Below are 19,285 nucleotides of genomic sequence, written 5' to 3' on the forward strand. Positions count from 1 at the left end.
CCCCTCCCCCTGCTCAAGCTCTCTCTCTAAAATAAATAAATAGATCTTAACAAAAAAAAAAAAGAAAGAAAGAAAGAAAAAACCTCAGAAACTATCCATATATAAATGTTGGAATTAGAATTTTAACCAAGTCTGTCTGACTCACTGCTTATGCTCTGTCCACTAGGCAACACTCCCTACCCTAAGGACAAGTGAATTTTAACCAGGTATTGAAGGAATTCATGCACATGAGGAGCGAATAGGAGGCAGAAGAACAGACATATCTTGGCAAGATTAGCCTATGTGATATAGACGCTGAATGTATCTATCTTTGGTAGGTTGCAGCAGCTGATTGGCTGGACTTGTTGCTAGAGTCAAGCAGAACACACTGGGGGAGTAACAGTAACGCTGCCCTGCCTATCACAGCCAAGGTACCAGTTGGATCTCTTTCAATATCTATCCATAGCCTTGCCCACAGCCCTGGCTATGCCTTTGGAATCACCTGGGCAATTTTTTAAAGCTATAAATGTCTGAGCAAAACACCTCAGAATTCTCAATAAACGCCATCTGGAGCAGAACCCAGATATTAAAGTGATTTTTAAAAATTGCTTAAGTGATTCTCATATACATCCAGGGTGGAGGCACACTGACCCCAGCATAATATTTTTCAAACCATGGTTTCAGAACTAGGGTTCTCTTGTGAGTTTTCTTCCACTTCTGATCACTACTACCACTTGTTTATCAGAAAATCCAGTTTGAGATAATGTGTGATTGAGTTCAAAGAACTGCGCAGTGTCCGGGTTCTCAGCCACCTGAACAAGTTGGGAGGTCATTCTGCCAGCACAGCTAACCAGCACCTCGCAGGGTGCACCTTTCCTATGAGGAGGCCAAATGGTGGAAATGGTGGAAGGGATGGTCCGTGTCCAAAACACAAACAAGAAAGACACAAAAGTAGACCAGTACACCTCATCACTCCCAAGAAATCACCAATCATATGTCAAAAGTCCAGGGTGACATTTGGTCGCTCACCTCTCAAAAGAGATTTTTCTTTTTTTTTTTTTTTAAAGATTTTATTTATTTATTTGACAGAGAGAGACACAGCGAGAGAGGGAACACAAGCAGGGGGAGTGGGAGAGGGAGAAGCAGGCTTCCCCCTGAGCAGGGAGCCCGGTGTGGGGCTCAATCCCAGGACCCTGGGATCATGACCTGAGCCGAAGGCAGACGCTGAATGACTGAGCCACCCACGCGCCCCAAAAGAGATTTTTCTACAAAATGTTTGAGTGGCAGCACTCAATTCACCAAGTGTTGTCAGCTTTTCCATAAGGAAACTCTCATAATGAGGTGAATAAAAAAGAGAATAGAATTGTGTGCTTTTATGGCTTGATAGCTAAAAGACCTGAAGATTTATGCAAAGAAACACATTTAAAAGGATATATGTTTGCTTTTGCTTTTACTATCCTGAAGTCAATTATGGGAAACTCAGTTTCTATAAGCATAATACCAAAGTGATAATTTACAGATTCTGATGATATGTCTGGCTGATCAGAAATTCCATTTTTTTAAATATTTTATTTATTTATTTGAGAGAGAGAATGAGAGAGAGAGAGAGAGGGAATGAGAGGGGGGAGGGTCAGAGGGAGAAGCAGACTGCCCGCCGAGCAGGGAGCCCGACGCGGAACTCAATCCCGGGACTCCAGGATCATGACCTGAGCCGAAGGCAGTCGCCCAACCAACTGAGCCACCCAGGCACCCTAGAAATTCCATTCTTAATGCTAAAAAGAATGTAGATGGGAAAAGGTCACTAAAAGTCGTAACAGCCACAAAGGCCAAACAATGAAACATAAAGAGCAACCGCAGGTTTACCCATTTCTTGCTAAAATATTAGACTTCTTCTTCTCCCTTTTTTTTTCCTTAAGAACTTCAGCCTGCCCTTGTGGTTCTGTGGGCTGCATATCATTGACTTAATATATATAGAAAGTATTGTCCCGATGAGTGACAGACAAGGGATTGACAATCTCTTTTTTTTCTCTGAAGCTTGATAAATGTCACATGCAATGCTCTGACTGTGTTCTACTCACTTACCTTTCAAGAAAGATATTTAATTTTTTCTTAGTATTCAGTGCTCTACATTTAATAAGAAAGATCCCATCAGTGAAGGAGATTTAGCCAATTAAAGGACTCTTTTCCAGCTTCAGCTTTCCAGAGATTTCCATAATCTTTTTTAACCATATGCTTCATATGGTATATCTTAAGAAAAACTAAGATGATATTTCCCATCACTTCTCTATTGTGCTATTGTGCTATTTAGTATTAAATATTTTTTAGAAGTTCCTAACGGAACTGAACTGAAATTAAACTTGCAATTTTAATATACCACCACTAGGTGGCAAGGCTGCCTCCATCATGTAATTCAAGTCACATGGTGCCTGCCCTACCACAAATGTGGATGACTCCAGTCAGATCTTCCACAGAAAAGATAGATTTAATAACAAGTGCTGGTGAGCATGTGGAGAAAAAGGAACCTCCATACACTGTTGGTAGGAATGCAAGCTGGTGCAGCCACTGTGGGAAACAGTATAGAGGTTCCTCAAAAAATTAAAAATAGAATTACCATATGATCCAGTAATCCCACTACTGGGTATTTACCCAAAGAAAATGAAAACACTAATTTGAAAAGATATATGCACCCCTATGCTTATTGCAGCATTATTTACAATAGCTGCTTCTCATTCTTAGCCAGGTTCCTCTTAAATCTAAGCACCTCACCCAGGTTACTTACTTAAAATGCCAAGGCCTTACTTAACTTTCCCCTGTTTGTGAATTCTGTGTTTTCTTCATTTCTTTTCTAGCTCTTGAAGAAGAAATGACTTTGAGGGAAATAATTAGAGAAGCCAACCAACCAGCCCCTGGGATACCACCAGCCTTCCTGAATAGAAAGACATACAGTATTGCTGGCAACCACACCCACTGTCTATTCAACTTAAAAAAACAAACTCAAACTATCCTTTAAGTATAATACATCCACTTCTGCGATATCCTTTCCCAGATGCAAAAGCTGCAACCCAACACCATTTCCAGAGCTATTTGCTGAAAGGCCCTGAATCCTAAAACTTGAAGGCATGTTGAACAGCATTATTAAGAAGCATTCTGTCAAACACCAAACTGCTCTTACTGCTCCTTCTACCGTATTTACGGACAGGAAGGAAGAGAGCAAACCACAATATCCAAAGTCACAGACTAAAGTCAAACTAAACCCAGTGAAAAACTAATCTGAAAAATAGCTGATTCCCAATTCATTGTCCTGAAGATTAACAATAATGATGACAGGCAAACACTTCTTGAGCACATAGTACCCATAAGGACCTCTAGGGTCATCTGTTCTGATGAAATTTCCAGAACCTCCCCTTAGAACACTGCCTACCTTCTCTTCCATTTGTGTGTCTAAAATGGTACTTATTATACCATATGGTAATTGTGGGGCTGCTAAGAGTTGGGAGCTACTTGACGTTAGGAACCCCAAGATCATAACAGTTTGCTTTATCTGCTCTCCTAGAATACTACTAAATACTGTTTCCCTCATAAGTCACTCACTTCTCTATATACATCTGGCTGAGTCCATACAGTTCATTTTATTCCTAAATTTATGTATTTTAAAAGTCTCAAATTAGCAGATTTTAAGAGCTTATGCCTCTCCTCCTAGCTGTTTTTTTTAATCTCATTCTGTTTTCAGTAGCATACCAAGATGGTGTGTGTTTTGTTTACTTTGGGGTATCTATATATTTAATTATTCCTTTGCCTTGTGAAGAGCCAAAGTTTCCCTTAAAAGAAACATCAACATAGGTACAAACGACTGACTTTTATATTATTAGATTTTAGCATTGGCTCATCTATGTAGCAATATTTCTTTGCTATGAACCAACAGCTCCAGGTCAAGATCTTCCCCACAGCCTGGAAACCATTTAGATCTCTTAGCTCAACTTCAAAAGCACAGTGTTTTAAACTGCCATTGCTAACGATCAGTCATTGTCATTACTGACAATAATGTTGAAGAACTGACCTCCTATTTTTATTACTCAGGAAATTTCCTTCCAAAACTGTTATACCTACACTCAACGATGTACGATTATTGGACCAGTCATGCTACATGTCAGCTCTGCATTAACCTGTGGTGCACTGGACAAACTAAACTTCTAGACAATCCAGTCTTAGCCATTCAGGCTAATTTCTTCCCCATGAAACCCTTTGTCAAAATGCCAAGAAAAAAAAAAAAAAAAAAAAAAAGATCTACTGGATGGGGGTGGGGAGTGAGACGGAGATGTACTTCACCTCAGAGGGGTGACTTCTGAGCACCTGACGCATTGACTCCCAAAACTGACCTAGAGATGCCTGTTGAAAAGACAGATCCCAGGGCCCCACCTCTGGCCATTATCCTTTTGCTCCCACTTTGATAAATACCGAGAGACAAGCTGCAAAATGAGATTTGAGCAGGAAGAAATCTACATAACTCACAAACCAAAATAGCCACCTTAAAAAAAAAAAAGTGAAAAGATGTTCCAACTCCACATTCAATTTTAACTTTTCTATTTGGCATAAATTCTGTGAAAGGTAAAGTCATGGCTGACAAAAGGTAAGCAATGAAAGCCTGGCTTGAAGAAAACAGTAGCCATAGTCAGGCTGATTATGCAGCACCTATTCAACAGTTTTTGCTGAAAATTAATCATCTCTAAGAGGTTTTCTCTCCCACTGCCACCAAATTAAATGGCGCCCAGAAAACATTTTGCCTGTGAAATTTCTGCCTCTCCACAATACTGATTTCCATATTTGCCAAATTGTCAATTTAGAACTGGCAAGTTCTTTCAATGTTTACAGTTCCCCCCACCTTATCTGCCTGGGAAACGTTCCAAGACACCCAATGGATTCCTGGGCAGTAATGAGCCCTATATACACCGTGGACCCGCCCTGAGCCTTGTATATACTCTGCCTTTTCCTATACATACATACCTATGGTAAGCACAGTAGGAGATTAACAACAACTAATAATAAAATAGAACAATTATAACAATATACTATAATAAAGGTTATATGAATGTGGCCTCTCTCTCTCAAAATATCTTATGTACCATACTCACCCTTCTTCTTGGGATGATGTGAGATGATAAAATGCCCATGTGATAAGATGAAGGGAAGTGGACGATGGAGGCACCGTGACATGGATTAGGCTACTGTTGACGTTCTGACAGTAAGTCAGCAGGAGGATCGTCTGCTTCTGGGCTGCAATTGACCCCTGGTAACTGACACAGGGGAAAGCGAAATTGCACATAAAGTGGGCTACTGTACAGAGAAAGGTTTTGCTAGTGAATTTTAGCACTCATCTACTGTGCCCAAAGAGGCCAAGAAAAATTGAATCAACCAACAAAGAATACAAGGAATGAGAGAGTAATTGGGCCATTTCCCCCCACCTCTGCTCCCAAATTTCCAACTCACATCTATACATAACCTGAGGTCTATACAAGTCAAATCCTTTCAACCATGCAAGTCGGGAAGTTTTCTCCAGTCCTTTGAAGACTTATTGAAGAGAAAACGATATCCTTGGCATATGTTTTGTTTTCCTGTACTAAAACCAAACAGCATTGTTATTTTAGCAACTGTATTCAGATCAAAAGAACAACTTAAAACAGTTACTATTCTATTAGCTTCCTGAATCGTCCTCACTTGCAAGTATCTGTTCTGTGGATAGCTACATGGCTGAGAATTTGGCTTTCAAAGAGTAGCTCAGGAACTTGGAGATAAAGAAAGAGAACACCTGACGCTTGGGCCTGTAAGGAATCAATTTGCTATCAAAACAATTGTAGGCTGCATAATATTCCATTGTCTATATATACCACATCTTCTTTATCCATTCATCTGTTGATGGACATTTGCAATGACGTGGATGGAACTGGAGGGTATTATGCTGAGCGAAATAAGTCAAACAGAGAAAGACATGTATCATATGACCTCACTGATATGAGGAATTCTTAATCTCAGGAAACAAACTGAGGGTTGCTGGAGTGGGGGGTGGGGTGGGAGGGATGGGGTGACTGGGTGATGGACACTGGGGAGGGTATGTGTTCTGGTAAGCATTGTGAATTGTGCAGGACTGTTGAATCTCAGATCTGTACCTCTGAAACAAATAATGCAATATATGTTAAGAAAGAAAAAAAGAAGAAGAATGTAGCAGGAGGGGAAGAATGAAGGGGGGGAAATCGGAGGGGGAGAAGAACCATGAGAGACGATGGACTCTGAAAAACAAACTGAGGGTTCTAGAGGGGAGGGGGTTGGGAGGATGGGTTAGCCTGGTGATGGGTATTGAGGAGGGCACGTTCTGCATGGAGCACTGGGTGTTATGCACAAACAATGAATCATGGAACACTATATCTAAAAATAATGATGTAATGTATGGGGATTAACATAACAATAAAAAAATTTAAATAAAGAAAAATAAAAAAATAAATTAAAAAAAAAAAACAATTGTAGGACAGCACCCAAATCGCAAAGATCCCTAGCTTTTCGACACTTAATCCAGGATGCTGTCAACAAATCATTCTCCTAATGGGATTAGCTTTTAAAAATGAGGGGCACCTGGGTGGCTCAGTTGGTTAAGCGTCTGCCTTCAGCTCAGGTCATGATCGAGCCCCGCATCGGCTCCCTGCTCAGTGGAGAGTCTGATTCTCCCTCTGCCCCTCCCCTCTGCTTGTGTGCTCTTTCTCTCTTTCTCAAATGAATAAATAAAATCTTTAAAAAAAAAAAAAAATGAAGGCAACTACTCCCACCAGCTCAAATAGTTTATTTAACCAAAGATGCTTGTGCTACTTGTTACGTTTATGTGATTTTAACGTCATATAGAAATCTGGGCACAGGGGCGCCTGGGTGGCTCAGTCGGTTAAGTGTCTGCCTTCAGCTCAGGTCATGATCTCGGGGTCCTGGGATCGAGTCCCACCTCAGGCTCCCTGCTCAGCGGGGAGTCTGCTTTTACCCTCTTCCTCTGCCCCTCCCCCCTGCTCATGCTCTCTCTTTCTCTCTCTCAAATAAATAAAATCTGAAAAAAACAAAAGAAATTCTGGGAACAAAGCCTCAATGGTAGTGACCATGGCCTAAACATTTGAAATAGGTTTATATTATTTCTTTTGTTTTAGAGATTATGGAATCTCCAGTAGGAAGAATTTCATGGCTAACTGCTTCATGGATTCACCTAAAAGTGGAGCTTAAGGTAGCCATGCAAAGGCCTGTTTTAAACTGTCTGAGGTATGCATGTTTTAAACATGTTCTTTAGTAACTTTCTTAAGTTTTCATCTTGTATGCATGTGTAAATTTTCCCCATGATCTGATCACACAGGACAAAATCCACACCTCCTAGGTCATACTCAACCCGATAATTACATTCTGGATGGTGATTTAACATGGAACAGAGTTTTATTCCTCAAGCACCTAATGCCCCCAATTATGATGCATTCCTTTTCTCCTCTATATTGTAAGAGGAGAGTTTAAGGAAGTTTTTATTTTTCTAAGGCTACCCAAATCCAAAGAGAAAGGGCAAATGATTACAAAATCAAAGAGAAGTAACCATGCTAGGTTTTTAATTGTGTTTACACAATTGAAATACCCTGGGGAGAGATCTTGAGCGTCCCCAACAACAACAAACTAAAATTGCATTAGATATGAAGTAGCATCTTAATATGCAAAGATATTTTCTTAGTGGTCAGTTGTAAGAACCAGCTATTAAACCAAGAGCACCAAGATGAAACTCATCAGTTTGTAAACTCAATGTGTCTGTGAGATCTTTACTGACCTAAATCCAAATTAATTTACTCTTGAAAATGTCCTCCCCCCCAAATTTGTTTTTGCTTGCAGATTCTAAGAGCCATTTCAGTTATTTATTTCTACTTTATAGGATATGTAACAAGAATCTAATAGCTATCAGAAATTACTACATAATTAAACTCTCTTATTTGATATTTTAAAATATCCCAATAACGTGTGTATTTATACAGAAAACAGTCAAATATATTTGTTTCATTAGTTTTTATGAAATGGTTTGCTCATATACCTTTCATATTTAATTTATTGTTTTCTAAACAAAGTTTTTGTATTGTCTTTGACCTTGTAAAGGATGCACAGACACACACAAACATATCCAGAACTTTTGAGGCACTAAGAGAAAATATCAGGTAGTCAAACAAAATACTCTTAAGAGTCATAATCATCCACATTATGACTTATATACCTTTCTCTGTTACTTCTTTTTAATACAATAGGTGAGGTCGCCAATGACAGGTAGAGAATAGAGCTACAGAGAGAAGCCTTTAAAACCAAAACTTTTTTCAAACAACTTGGAAAGGCATAATGATGTAGAGAATGCCTTCAGCCCATCTTCCAATGATTTAAAACCTGCTGATGCCTCAAAGAAGTATTCAGAACAATATTGTGCTTGGAGGGGGTTTTATTTTATTTTTCATTTTGTACTGCATCCATCTGGAACAAATCTCCCTGGGTGTGTTACATCTTGAAATCACAATTAAAAACATTAATCGGATCTGGCCCACCAGATCACATAACCTTGGTTGCCCAGTACACTGACATTCTCTAACCAGAGCAAGGAGGGAAATTTTTGAGATTAAAAGAGTTGTTTCAGGTGTGGCTTGTGGTGTCACTGGTCCAAGAAGGAGGAAAATCTGGGTGACTAAGCAATCTTCCCCCTCTTACCACCATATCTAACCAACCTGTGTGTAATAAACACAAAGGTGACCATCACTGGAGCATCCGTCCAAAAGGAAAATAGAACCATTGATATCTTATTAGATACCTTCACTGATTAAGAAAAAAGCAAAAATTTGGGGGCGCCTGGGTGGCTCAGTTGTTAAGTGTCTGCCTTTGGCTCAGATCATGATCCCAGGGTCTTGGGATCGAGCCCCACATCGGGCTCCCTGCTCAGCGGGAAGCCTGCTTCTCCCTCTCCCACTCCCCCTGCTTGTGTTCCTTCTCTCGCTTTGTCCTTCTCTGTCAAATAAATAAAATCTTTAAAAAAAAAAAAAGAAAGAAAGAAAATTTAAAAAGAGGCAAGAAAGATCCCAATTCTATTGTTAGAGTATCGATGAATATAAAACTTTCAGCAGATTTTCTCTTCTTATTTAAGGAGGACCTTCATTTTTCTGATTATTAAAATATTATGCAGTTACTTTTACATAAAATAATAATCATTCATAACCCCATAATCTCACCAGATGGAGGACGGCCAGATTATCTTCCTTCTAGTATTTTTCAATGCCACCTGTTATTTAACAGAATTGCACTCCGTCTCAAAAAAAGAGTTCAGCCAGCTATTTACCAACACAGAAAGAGGTCTTGAGAATTTCCCTCGGCCTCAGTTGTGGTCCACTGGGCACTGTTCACATCCCCTTCTCAGATCTCTGCTGCTAGCAGGTAGACTGATTTGCACATTTTTTTTGTATTCTTCCTATCTGCACAGTCTGGATTTCTGATGCTCTAAAGAGAAAGCGACCACCAGCCCATGCAAGGACTTTGTGTGAAGTGTGCGTGCACGCACACACACACACACACCCCAAAAAGGCACCATTCCTTTAAGGCAGTCTCCATGTGCCCTTCACTTGGGCAGAGCACAAACTGCGCAGCCCTGCTCAAAGAGCCCTGCCTGAAGAGATGGAGTACATGATAACCCCCAATTCCATGTGCACTGCTCTTGGGCTTCTCCCACACCCTCTACCCACCTGCACAGATTTACGCAGGGGTGCATGGCGTCATCAACACTGGTAATCCGCCACCCTCTCTCCACAGCTGTTGACGTGGTCTGCCATCGCGGAGAGTTTTAGAAAGAGAAATGCTAATATCTAGCAGGAACACAGACAGAGTACTTTGGTGTGGCTTCCTCAAGAGCAGCACTCAATAAGGGGACAGAAACTCAGTTCCCTGTTTGGTATAGACCATGAGGTTGTGAATTAGAAGGCAAAAACACACAAAAACGGCATAAATGGGATTTCTTCCTATTTTCTGGTCATACTGAACCTTGAGTTACTGATATTTTTCAGTCCGGTGAAATTTCTCCCAGATCCTGACAACATTGACTATCAGTATTGGTCTTTGGAAGTATTATGAATTCATCTTCTAGAATGTCTTCCTAAGAATTTTAGTGTAAAGTAGGGAACTATTAAGTAGGAACTGCTAGCCAAATGCTATTTTAACCTAGTAACTGATAATTAGTTTTTCAAAATCTATCACCCATACCGATTTTATACCCCACCTAAAACCACAGGCTGGCACCACTATTGTTATATTAGAGGTAGTTGTATCAAAAGTACCTTGAGAATTTTAATAAAGACAATATTCTATTTGCCTGCAAATATACAAGTGTAATGGTACCCATCAGAGAGAAGAGTGTTCTAAATGATTTGTAAGGGAGACTCTTTACAAGGTGTTCACTTGATATATTAATGGCCTATTAAGTCTTTTTTAAATGAATCTTTATAGAACCCACTCAGCCAATATTAGTTATAATAACTGGTGTTTGCAATGCTTAAAATTAAAATGAAGGTGTAGAAATAAAGAACTTCCTTTATCCATGCCCATCATGAAGTATTCCATTGTGAAGAAGTGAAAACATCCATATTTGGGGAATAAGGAAGAGCCTGTGTTTTCAATATATAAAATGAATTGTACCAAGCAAATCTTATTATGCCCTCTTACTCTAAAATGAAATTTTAAATGTCAGCAAGGGAATATTTTAAAGAATTATGATTTATCCATTTAATAGAATACTATGTAGATACTTAATGATCCATGTTTAACAACAAGGAGTTTGTCATTACAAATTTAAAATTTTAAATATGAGGCTATTCAGCATTTAGCTAGGAAGTACATAGTAAATGCTCTACCATTAGGATTGTAATTCTTCCACATTCATTCGTGATATATCCAAAGAATAAAAAATCAAAAGAGGAAAAGATAATTATGTAAGTTTAATAATAGAAACTGAATTTTGTGCAAAAAAAACCCATTATATAGCTACTTAAAATAGTCAAGAGTGCTTGAAAATAATTAATATTTTATGGGAAAAGGCAGAATATAGTTAGTATACAGTATGATCCCACTTTTTTAAAAATATGCATACTTTATACTGATAAATACACCATATTTAATAGTTCTCTCACTCTGAGACTGAGTGGTTTTTAAAACTATTTTTGTACTTTTCTGTATCTTCTGATCTATCTACAATGAATGTGTACCATGTTTAAAATATTTGTTCTCAAAAGGGACATGTATTTTACTACAAATTAAGAAGCAAATACCTTGATGAATTTTTCAACTCCCATGGACCTTGTGAAACACATATTCCAGTCAAATTTCTAATAAAATTAATTTACAAATACTAAGCTCTATCTTTGAAATTGAGTGACTTTATTTTTTAAATAAAACCTAAACCTATACCATTAGGCACCAAAATAAGAAAAAATGGGCGCATTTCACACAGAAGACAGACGACAAGCATAGCTCTTTTCCAACCACGCAAACCATATTCCGATCACCAAATTAAAACGGTTGTGACTGAATCCTCAAATGTGGGGAGCAAATAAATAAAAATGGCTTTTTGTTGATTGACTTTAAACTGTTCTTAAAGTTTCATTTCCAGAAATTCTACACACGTCCTTTAAAAACCAGAATTTCTCTTGCAGTTAGATACGCACACATATTCACTTGCCTTTCATTGGAGAACCAACCAACGCTACAGCTCAGTACCTTGACAAGACCACCTGGAGAATGTGCCCCACCCAGGACCTCATTGGAGGAATTACCAGGAATTCCTCTGGTAATTCCAATTCCAATTCCAAATTCTGGCATGTATCCAAAATGAAAACCTACCTCAAACCTACCTTTTATGGAGCTATATCCCAGAGGCTACGAAAATGAAAATCAGGTCAACAGAAGAAAAAATACATTGAGGAGGTGAGGATTTATTGGAGGAAGAGATCAATATCTATGGTCAGCTGTGATTTAGAATTATGATGATAACAGTCATGAGTGTTTGATGTTTAACCTTTATACATTATTTAATTCAAGAGCCTCTTCACATTCCCTTTCTCTACCCCCCCTCCTCGGCAAGCCCCTTAAAACTGTCAAAATAAGATTCAAACTTGACCAAAATAATTAGGTATTAGAGAGTTCTTAATTCAATTTGTGGATTAAAACAATTCCAGGTGAAAATTAATTTTTAAGATATATTATTTTAGCCAGAGGGGGGGAAAAAAACTTAGCTGAAGCAACTCATTTAGTTTGGATAACAAATGGGAAAAAATCTCAGAATAACCAAAACAGATCTTATCACACGTACAAACACTATCAACAACAATAACTAAAATGTATTCTAGGACACATTAGCAATGTCAGTTCTATCCATATAGCATATTTTTAAATTTTCTGCTGCTAAATGGAAAGGTAACATGATCAAGAAGTCATTTAAAGCACACCAAATTAAAGAAAAGTGACTTTAGAGTAAAAACCATTCACAAACCAGGCATTTAACCAATTCTGGACAAAATAGAAACTATAACTTTATAAGATTTTTTAATGTTCAGAAACTTTGAATATTCAAATACTATCATTCCCTTTTTCTATTGTAATCCAAAATGACAAAGTAATTTCACATTCTCTTACTGTTAAGAAAATTAATAACTGCCAAGGTACTGATAGAAACAACAAATACACATTTTTGTTTGCCCCAATCATTTGGAGTCTAAGCTATTCAAAATAATGCAATGTACATTGAAAATAATATGCTGGTTATTTTACCTACATAATATCGTTATATTTTAAGACACAACTTCAAACTTGGGGGCTAAGATTAAACTTCATTTCATTCCAAGTACTGCAATTACTGGAGGCTTCAGAATATACCTTTGTTTCTAAGAAACTGACAATTAATAGCCAACCAATCATATTACCTCATCACTCTATTAAATAAATGTTTTTCAACTGTGCCCTTGACTCACCACCCAAAATAACAACCTAGGTGCTCCCCCACACTGTCCCATTCTCCGCAGAGAGCAGCAATGAAGACACTTAATGAGCTTTATAAAGAACTTTTCGCAATTCAGCCAAGTTTAACAGACCTAATCCTCTTCTGCAACTCCCTTCTAAAGTTTTCTAACAAATCTCCACCAAGGATCAAGCCAGGAAGAACACTTTGGTGTCCTGAATTTAAAAGGCTCCTTTGATCTCCTACAGCACTTAGCAGCTGCTTTTCTGTACACTTAAAAGAAACATGAAACTCACCAGATTTGTTTGTTTGTTTTTCATCTGGGCAACCTTCAAACACCGGAACTATAATGATTCCAGCTATCTCCTCATTTCATTCTGCCAAAGCCGAGGTGCGACAGGTGCGGGGAGAGCAGCCCCCCCGGCGCTGCGCCCGTGCGCCCGTCGAGGAGGACGGAGGGGGAGGGACCTCTCCCCTAGGGCGATGGGAGAGCCCAGGCTGTGGAGCCTGCCACAGGTTGCAGCTATTGGCTTTGGCAGCTGTGTCTTCTAGCTTTGCTTCCAGTCTGGTGGTGAGTTTGCAAATGATGGCTAACTCCCCTGCTCCAAAGGGCTGCCTTCCTAGAGTAAGCTCCAGTACTCCTCTGTCAACGGCAGAGCTGAGTCAACGCTAGGAGGGAAAATTAAATTAATAGAGAATTCCTTCATCTGGTCACACCGACTGCCACCTGGAGCAAAGGAAGTCATTTCTTCGTTTTCCTAACTCGGTGATAATTACCCCAGCCCTCACCTTACGCTGCCTGTGTAGGACATCGATTATTAATACGTGCATGAAGCATTTCCTGACCCAGGTCCTATTTATAGCAGAAATCGCCTTTGTTCGCAGCGCCTTGTGGGATCAGGAGGGAAAATACCACTTACCCTGTGCAGCTTTGCCTCTCCAAGCCTCATTACTTATACTAAATATGAACTACGATGCTTCATGATAGTGACAAAGTACAATAAAACAGTTGGTGGTTCCACTGTTGTTCGCTTCTCTCTTTTATGCATGAGCAAGTGCACACCATTAAGACGAACCTGCGGAACCACCAGCATCCTGCTGGGGATGGCAAGGTGCTGCCTTCTGATGCAAGTCCCACCTGGGGAATGTGCACCATTCTCTCCAGAGATGCTGGGGATTTGCTCTGTTTTCCCACATGATGCAATGCTCCAGAAATAGAGACACAAATCACATCTGACCGATCCTTCACATTCCTGAAAATGTTTTGGAAGGTAAAATCCCCATTTCCTTTTTTTTTTTTTTTTTTTGACCTTAGCTATGTCTTACTTCTCAATTTTACAATGAAATTTCTCAAAGGCAATACTGATCATCATACCGTGTTTCTTAAACGCCTTTCTGAACTAGTCCTTAGACCTCTTCCTGAGTTCTTAAATCAAAATCTGAGCACATGATGTGATGAGCACTGGGTGTTCTACGCGACTGATGAATTACTGAACACTACATCTGAAACTAATGATGTACTATATGTTGGCTAATTGAATTTAAATTTTGAAAAAGCAAAAAAAAAAAAATCTGAGCATGCTAATTTAATAGCCTTGGGGGCAGGGGAAGAGTGACAATGACAATAAATAAGTGAGCTAGATTAAAATATATGATGATAACAAGCACTTGATAGGATATCATTTGATATGATACATTTGATATGGCTAAAAATCCTGGGGGCGCCTGGGTGGCTCAGTTGGTTAAGCGACTGCCTTCGGCTCAGGTCATGATCCTGGAGTCTCTGGATCGAGTCCTGCATCGGGCTCCCTGCCCGGCGGGGAGTCTGCTTCGCCCTCTGACCCTATCCCCTCTCATGTGTTCTTTCTCTCTCATTCTCTCTCTCTCAAATAAATAAATAAAATCTTAAAAAAAATAAAAAATAAAAATCCTGTAGTAATTAATGTCAACACTAGCCTGGAGGTGTTAGCAACAAGACCCTAAAGAGATCTTGAAGAGGCCCTCATTTCACCGAGCAGGTCCCCGAAGCTCCCAAAGGTTGCGCAGCTTGCTTGATGCCCCCATAACAAGTTCACTGGAACATAAGGAACGAAGCCAAGTCTCCTACGTTCCAGAGCTGTGTTTCCATGACATCATGGTTGGTACTTGCTATGTCCTGTATTCATTTTCTATTGGTGCCTAACAGATTACCACACACTTAGTGGCTTAAAATAAAACATGTTTCTTAACTCAGAGTTTGCATGGGTCAGAAGTCCAGGCACTGTGTAGCTGGATCCTCTACTCGGGGTCTCACAAAGCTGCAATCAAGATGTCCCTCAGCCCGCATTCGTAGAATTCAGCCCCTCAGGGTTGTAGGACTGGAGTCCCTGGGTTTCTTCGCTGGCTGTCAGGTGGGAACACTCTCGGCTCCCAGAGGCCACCCTCAGTACCTTGCCACGTGGCCCTTTTACAACATGGCAGCTGACTCCTTCTCTAGGCTAGCAGGAGAATCCCTCTCCAGTCTCATAAAACAGTCTTAGGTCATGTAACACAATCACAGGACTAACTATCCATCCCCTTTGCTATACGCTATTGACTAAAAGCAAGACCCAAGTTTTGCCTTCATTCAAGGGAATGGGATTACACACAGTCGGGGGTCACCTTAGAATCCTGCCTACCGCAAGTACGATTTATGATTTAAGAAATAAAAGCACACACACGCACGTGCAACATTCCTACACTGCCTAATAGCAAATGCGAAAAGACTGGCTGTATCAGTGATTTCTACTCACTAGCTACACCTTTGTCTTCGTCTATTTGGGTTACTCTAACAACATGCCCCAGACTGGGTGGCTTAAACAACAAACATTTATTTCTCACAGTTCTGGAAGCTGGGAAGTCCAAGATCAGGGTACCAGCAGATTAGCATCTGGTGAGGGCACTTTTCCTGTCTTTTGCACACAGCTTCTCTCATGGTGGAAGGAGAGAGCACTCGTGTCTCTTCCTCTTTGTAGAAGGGCATTTATTCCTTCACGAGGGCCCCACTCGCAGGATCTCCTCTAGCTCTAATTACCTCCCAAAGGCCCCGCCTCCAAATACCATCACACTGGTGGTTAAGGCTTCAATCTATGAATTTGGGGAGGACACATTCTGTCCATACCAACCTTCTATTTTGGCTATTTTTCTGTTTCTTTCACTCTAGTAGCCTGAGGCTATGAGGCCCTTTTTATTAGTGTTGTTCATCTTATTTCTTTAGCACTCAGCCTGTGAAAACCTTGATCGTGTACTTTCTTAAGAACCACGCTATTTTACTTGAAAGAGAAGGCAGCTAATAGGTCTGAGTCTTCTTCTGATGTCATACATTTGGAAGGTATCCAAATGATTTCACAAATAGAATTTAGCCAAGGAGGGGGAAGAAAAGAAGGCGTCAGAGATTGGAAAAAATAAATGATCTCTTGACAACCAGGGGGGAGAATTTCACTATGTGGCATGAAATCCATCCATTACTAGGACCTGGGCAAGTGTTGAATTTTTGGAAGGACCAGAAAAGCATTTTCTTAGCAGCATTTGTGATATAATTGAAAGGGGAAAAAAATAGAACTTGAGGTCTGGATTTAGGTCCTCTGTGACATTTGTCAAGTCACTGAGCCCTCTGACTCCTTCTTCAATATATATACATATGGGGATAACAATACCTTCTCAGGCTACTGATGAGAAGTAGGTGAGCAGATGAATGGGGAAATGGCATTTTAGCAATCACTTAGCATAAGGAAAATAAATTTTACTTCGGGATAAGATCAGAGTTTGGCTTTGGTAATGTTGACCACAGGCCAGGGTTGGTGCATTACTTGATTGAATCAACAGATTTATGGGATCTAGAAGTCATACATATGTTAGGCATTACTATCTAAAATTTAAAATTCATTGAAGTTGAGTATAAAAAGACAAACAATGCATAAGGGAAGAAATAAAGATGTAATCCTGTGCTTGCTCCATTCCCACCTCCGAAAGGGTGCAATATTAAGTCTAGTGTGTGCTTTTCCCTTGCACAATGTGTGTGCATGAATATATACACATAGATAGAAACATATATACATACATATGAGATTATTTACTTGTTTTAACAAAGATAGCATACTATATATATTATTCTGTGAATTGAAACTTGACAGATTATGGGCCATTCACAAGGCCCAAATTTATCCTTTTTTTCGCCCTAATTTCTGTGTGTGTGTGTGTGTGTGTGTGGGTATTTTTATTTGAGGATTGTACATCTGCTTTTTAGTCTAGATGTTTTTTTTCCTTGCTTTCCATCCAACATCTTTCCTTTACCTCCACCACATCACTACTCCTCCAGGGAACCCATGTTAAAATTGACATTGTATCTCTCTAATCACATACACACACACACAGTCACTTAAATGGGAGAGTTGTTATAAGAATTAGATCGTATTGCACACATTTCTTTGTTTGCTTAGTCAACAATATTTCATGGAAATCCTTCCGAGATTATTAATATAGCTCTATTTCATTTCTTTTAATAGATGCATAGCTTTCCATGCTGTGAGTTTGCCATAGTTTATTTAACTATTATGAACAACATGGGATGAATATTCTTGTATATATTTCCCTTTGGGGTTGACTTTTTATTTCCATGGAATACATTTCTATCAGCAGAATTGCTAAGTCTGCAGATATCTATATTTTTTATTTTAATTTTAGGAGGCATTGCCATGTCTCTTTCCAGAAGAAAATGTCACAGATCCTGGGCGCCTGGGTGGCTCAGTTGGTTAAGCGACTGCCTTCGGCTCAGGTCATGATCCTGGAGTACCTGGATCGAGTCCCGCATCGGGCTCCCTGCTCGGCAGGGAGTCTGCTTCTCCCTCTGACCCTCCCCCCTCTCATGTGCTCTCTCTCATTCTCTCTCTCAAATAAATAAATAAAATCTTTAAAAAAAAAAAAAGAAAGAAAATGTCACAGATCCTATCATCAATGGATGAATGTATGCTTCTGTGTGTGTGTGTCACCCAAGGCAGGACTTTACATTTCCATGTTTGTTTGTTCAATTTTGTCAGCCTAATACTGGTGAATTGATATATCATGTCAACTTTTCTATGTTTATTGAGCACATAATTTTTCATTTTTCTACTGGCCTGTCTTTTTCAAGTTTTAAGTGTTCTGTGTATGATTATGTATATAATCCCTTTGTCTTCTGTATTACCAATACTTTTTCCAAATCCATCATTTATTTTTGACTCTGATTATCATATCAGATACCATAATTATTTTTAACTTTTAACAAATATAACTATATTTTTCTTTTATAGATCTGAGTTTTCAGTCTTGGTTGTGAATTTCTTTCCCTCTTCTATATATAATCTAGGATTTCTTGCAAATTTTTGTTTGTATATATATTTGCATTTCCATCTTTAATCATCATAGACAACTAGTTATAGATTTCTAAGTTTATTCCAATTACTAGGACAAATTCCTAAAATCATTTAAATATTCAGTATTGGACTGATTCCTTTTTCTTCTTTCTACGAGCCTGATAGAAATTAAGTCTGATGTCTTATCCTCATTTTCAATATTATCAAATATTTATTCCTAAAACTCCTTCACTGGATTTAGGTTAAGTGATAAAGTGTAACTCAAAATTCTTTATCCTTCCATCACATCATGGAATACCTATACTAACTGCTTCCAGGAATTCAGTGCATATCAGGATAATTTGTTGAGATATTAACATATGCTTTGTTTTTCCTGCAGCACACCTTTGCTTAAACACAGGAGGTACCTCCCAGAAGTAGAAATGCTTTGACATCAATCCCCTTTCCACATTTTGTTCCTAAAGTGTCAACATCTTGACATTATATTAGGTTGTCCCGGAGGAGGACAGAAGAAAAGGAGTGCCACTGGGTGAAAAAGAGAAGACACAGAGACATCTGCAGGTCTGCAGGCTGAGAACTGGAACTGTTCCATGCCTCCCATGTTGTGAAGTGCGCTAGGGCTCCCAGCTTCCCAGCATGAGCCGACAAAGCCTCCAAGCCCTGCCTCGCCTAGTGGAAGGACCATACACACGGTGGCACACGTGAACTGCCAAATATTTTGGCAATTAAGGACCTCCATTTTCTTCACCCAGCTTTAGACAAAGATATGGAATCCACGACTAAGACTGGAGGTTGAACAAACCTGACGGAAGGAAGGTTCAAAGAGATTAATACCAACATTAAGAACCATAATGTGGTCCTTATTCATACTCCCCAATTTCTTGAAATAGAAGTCACGCCAACTATAAATAAT

The 19,285-nt window shown here is 39.3% G+C and overlaps 1 protein-coding gene across 1 annotated transcript in view; it reads right to left on the reverse strand.

Annotated features, from left to right (window-relative positions):
- Nucleotides 1-13,557, reverse strand: part of TRPM3 (transient receptor potential cation channel subfamily M member 3) — a 919,507-nt gene extending 905,950 nt beyond the window's left edge. The window contains exon 1 of the mRNA XM_032427586.1: nt 13,300-13,557. Within this exon, the coding sequence (XP_032283477.1) occupies nt 13,300-13,323 (24 nt within the window). The 5' untranslated portion in view covers nt 13,324-13,557. The remainder of the gene's footprint in view (nt 1-13,299) is intronic.
- Nucleotides 13,558-19,285: the final 5,728 nt, after the last annotated feature.

This window comes from Phoca vitulina, unplaced genomic scaffold, assembly GCF_004348235.1.
Source record: "Phoca vitulina isolate PV1807 unplaced genomic scaffold, GSC_HSeal_1.0 scaffold37, whole genome shotgun sequence".
NCBI lineage: Eukaryota > Metazoa > Chordata > Mammalia > Carnivora > Phocidae > Phoca > Phoca vitulina.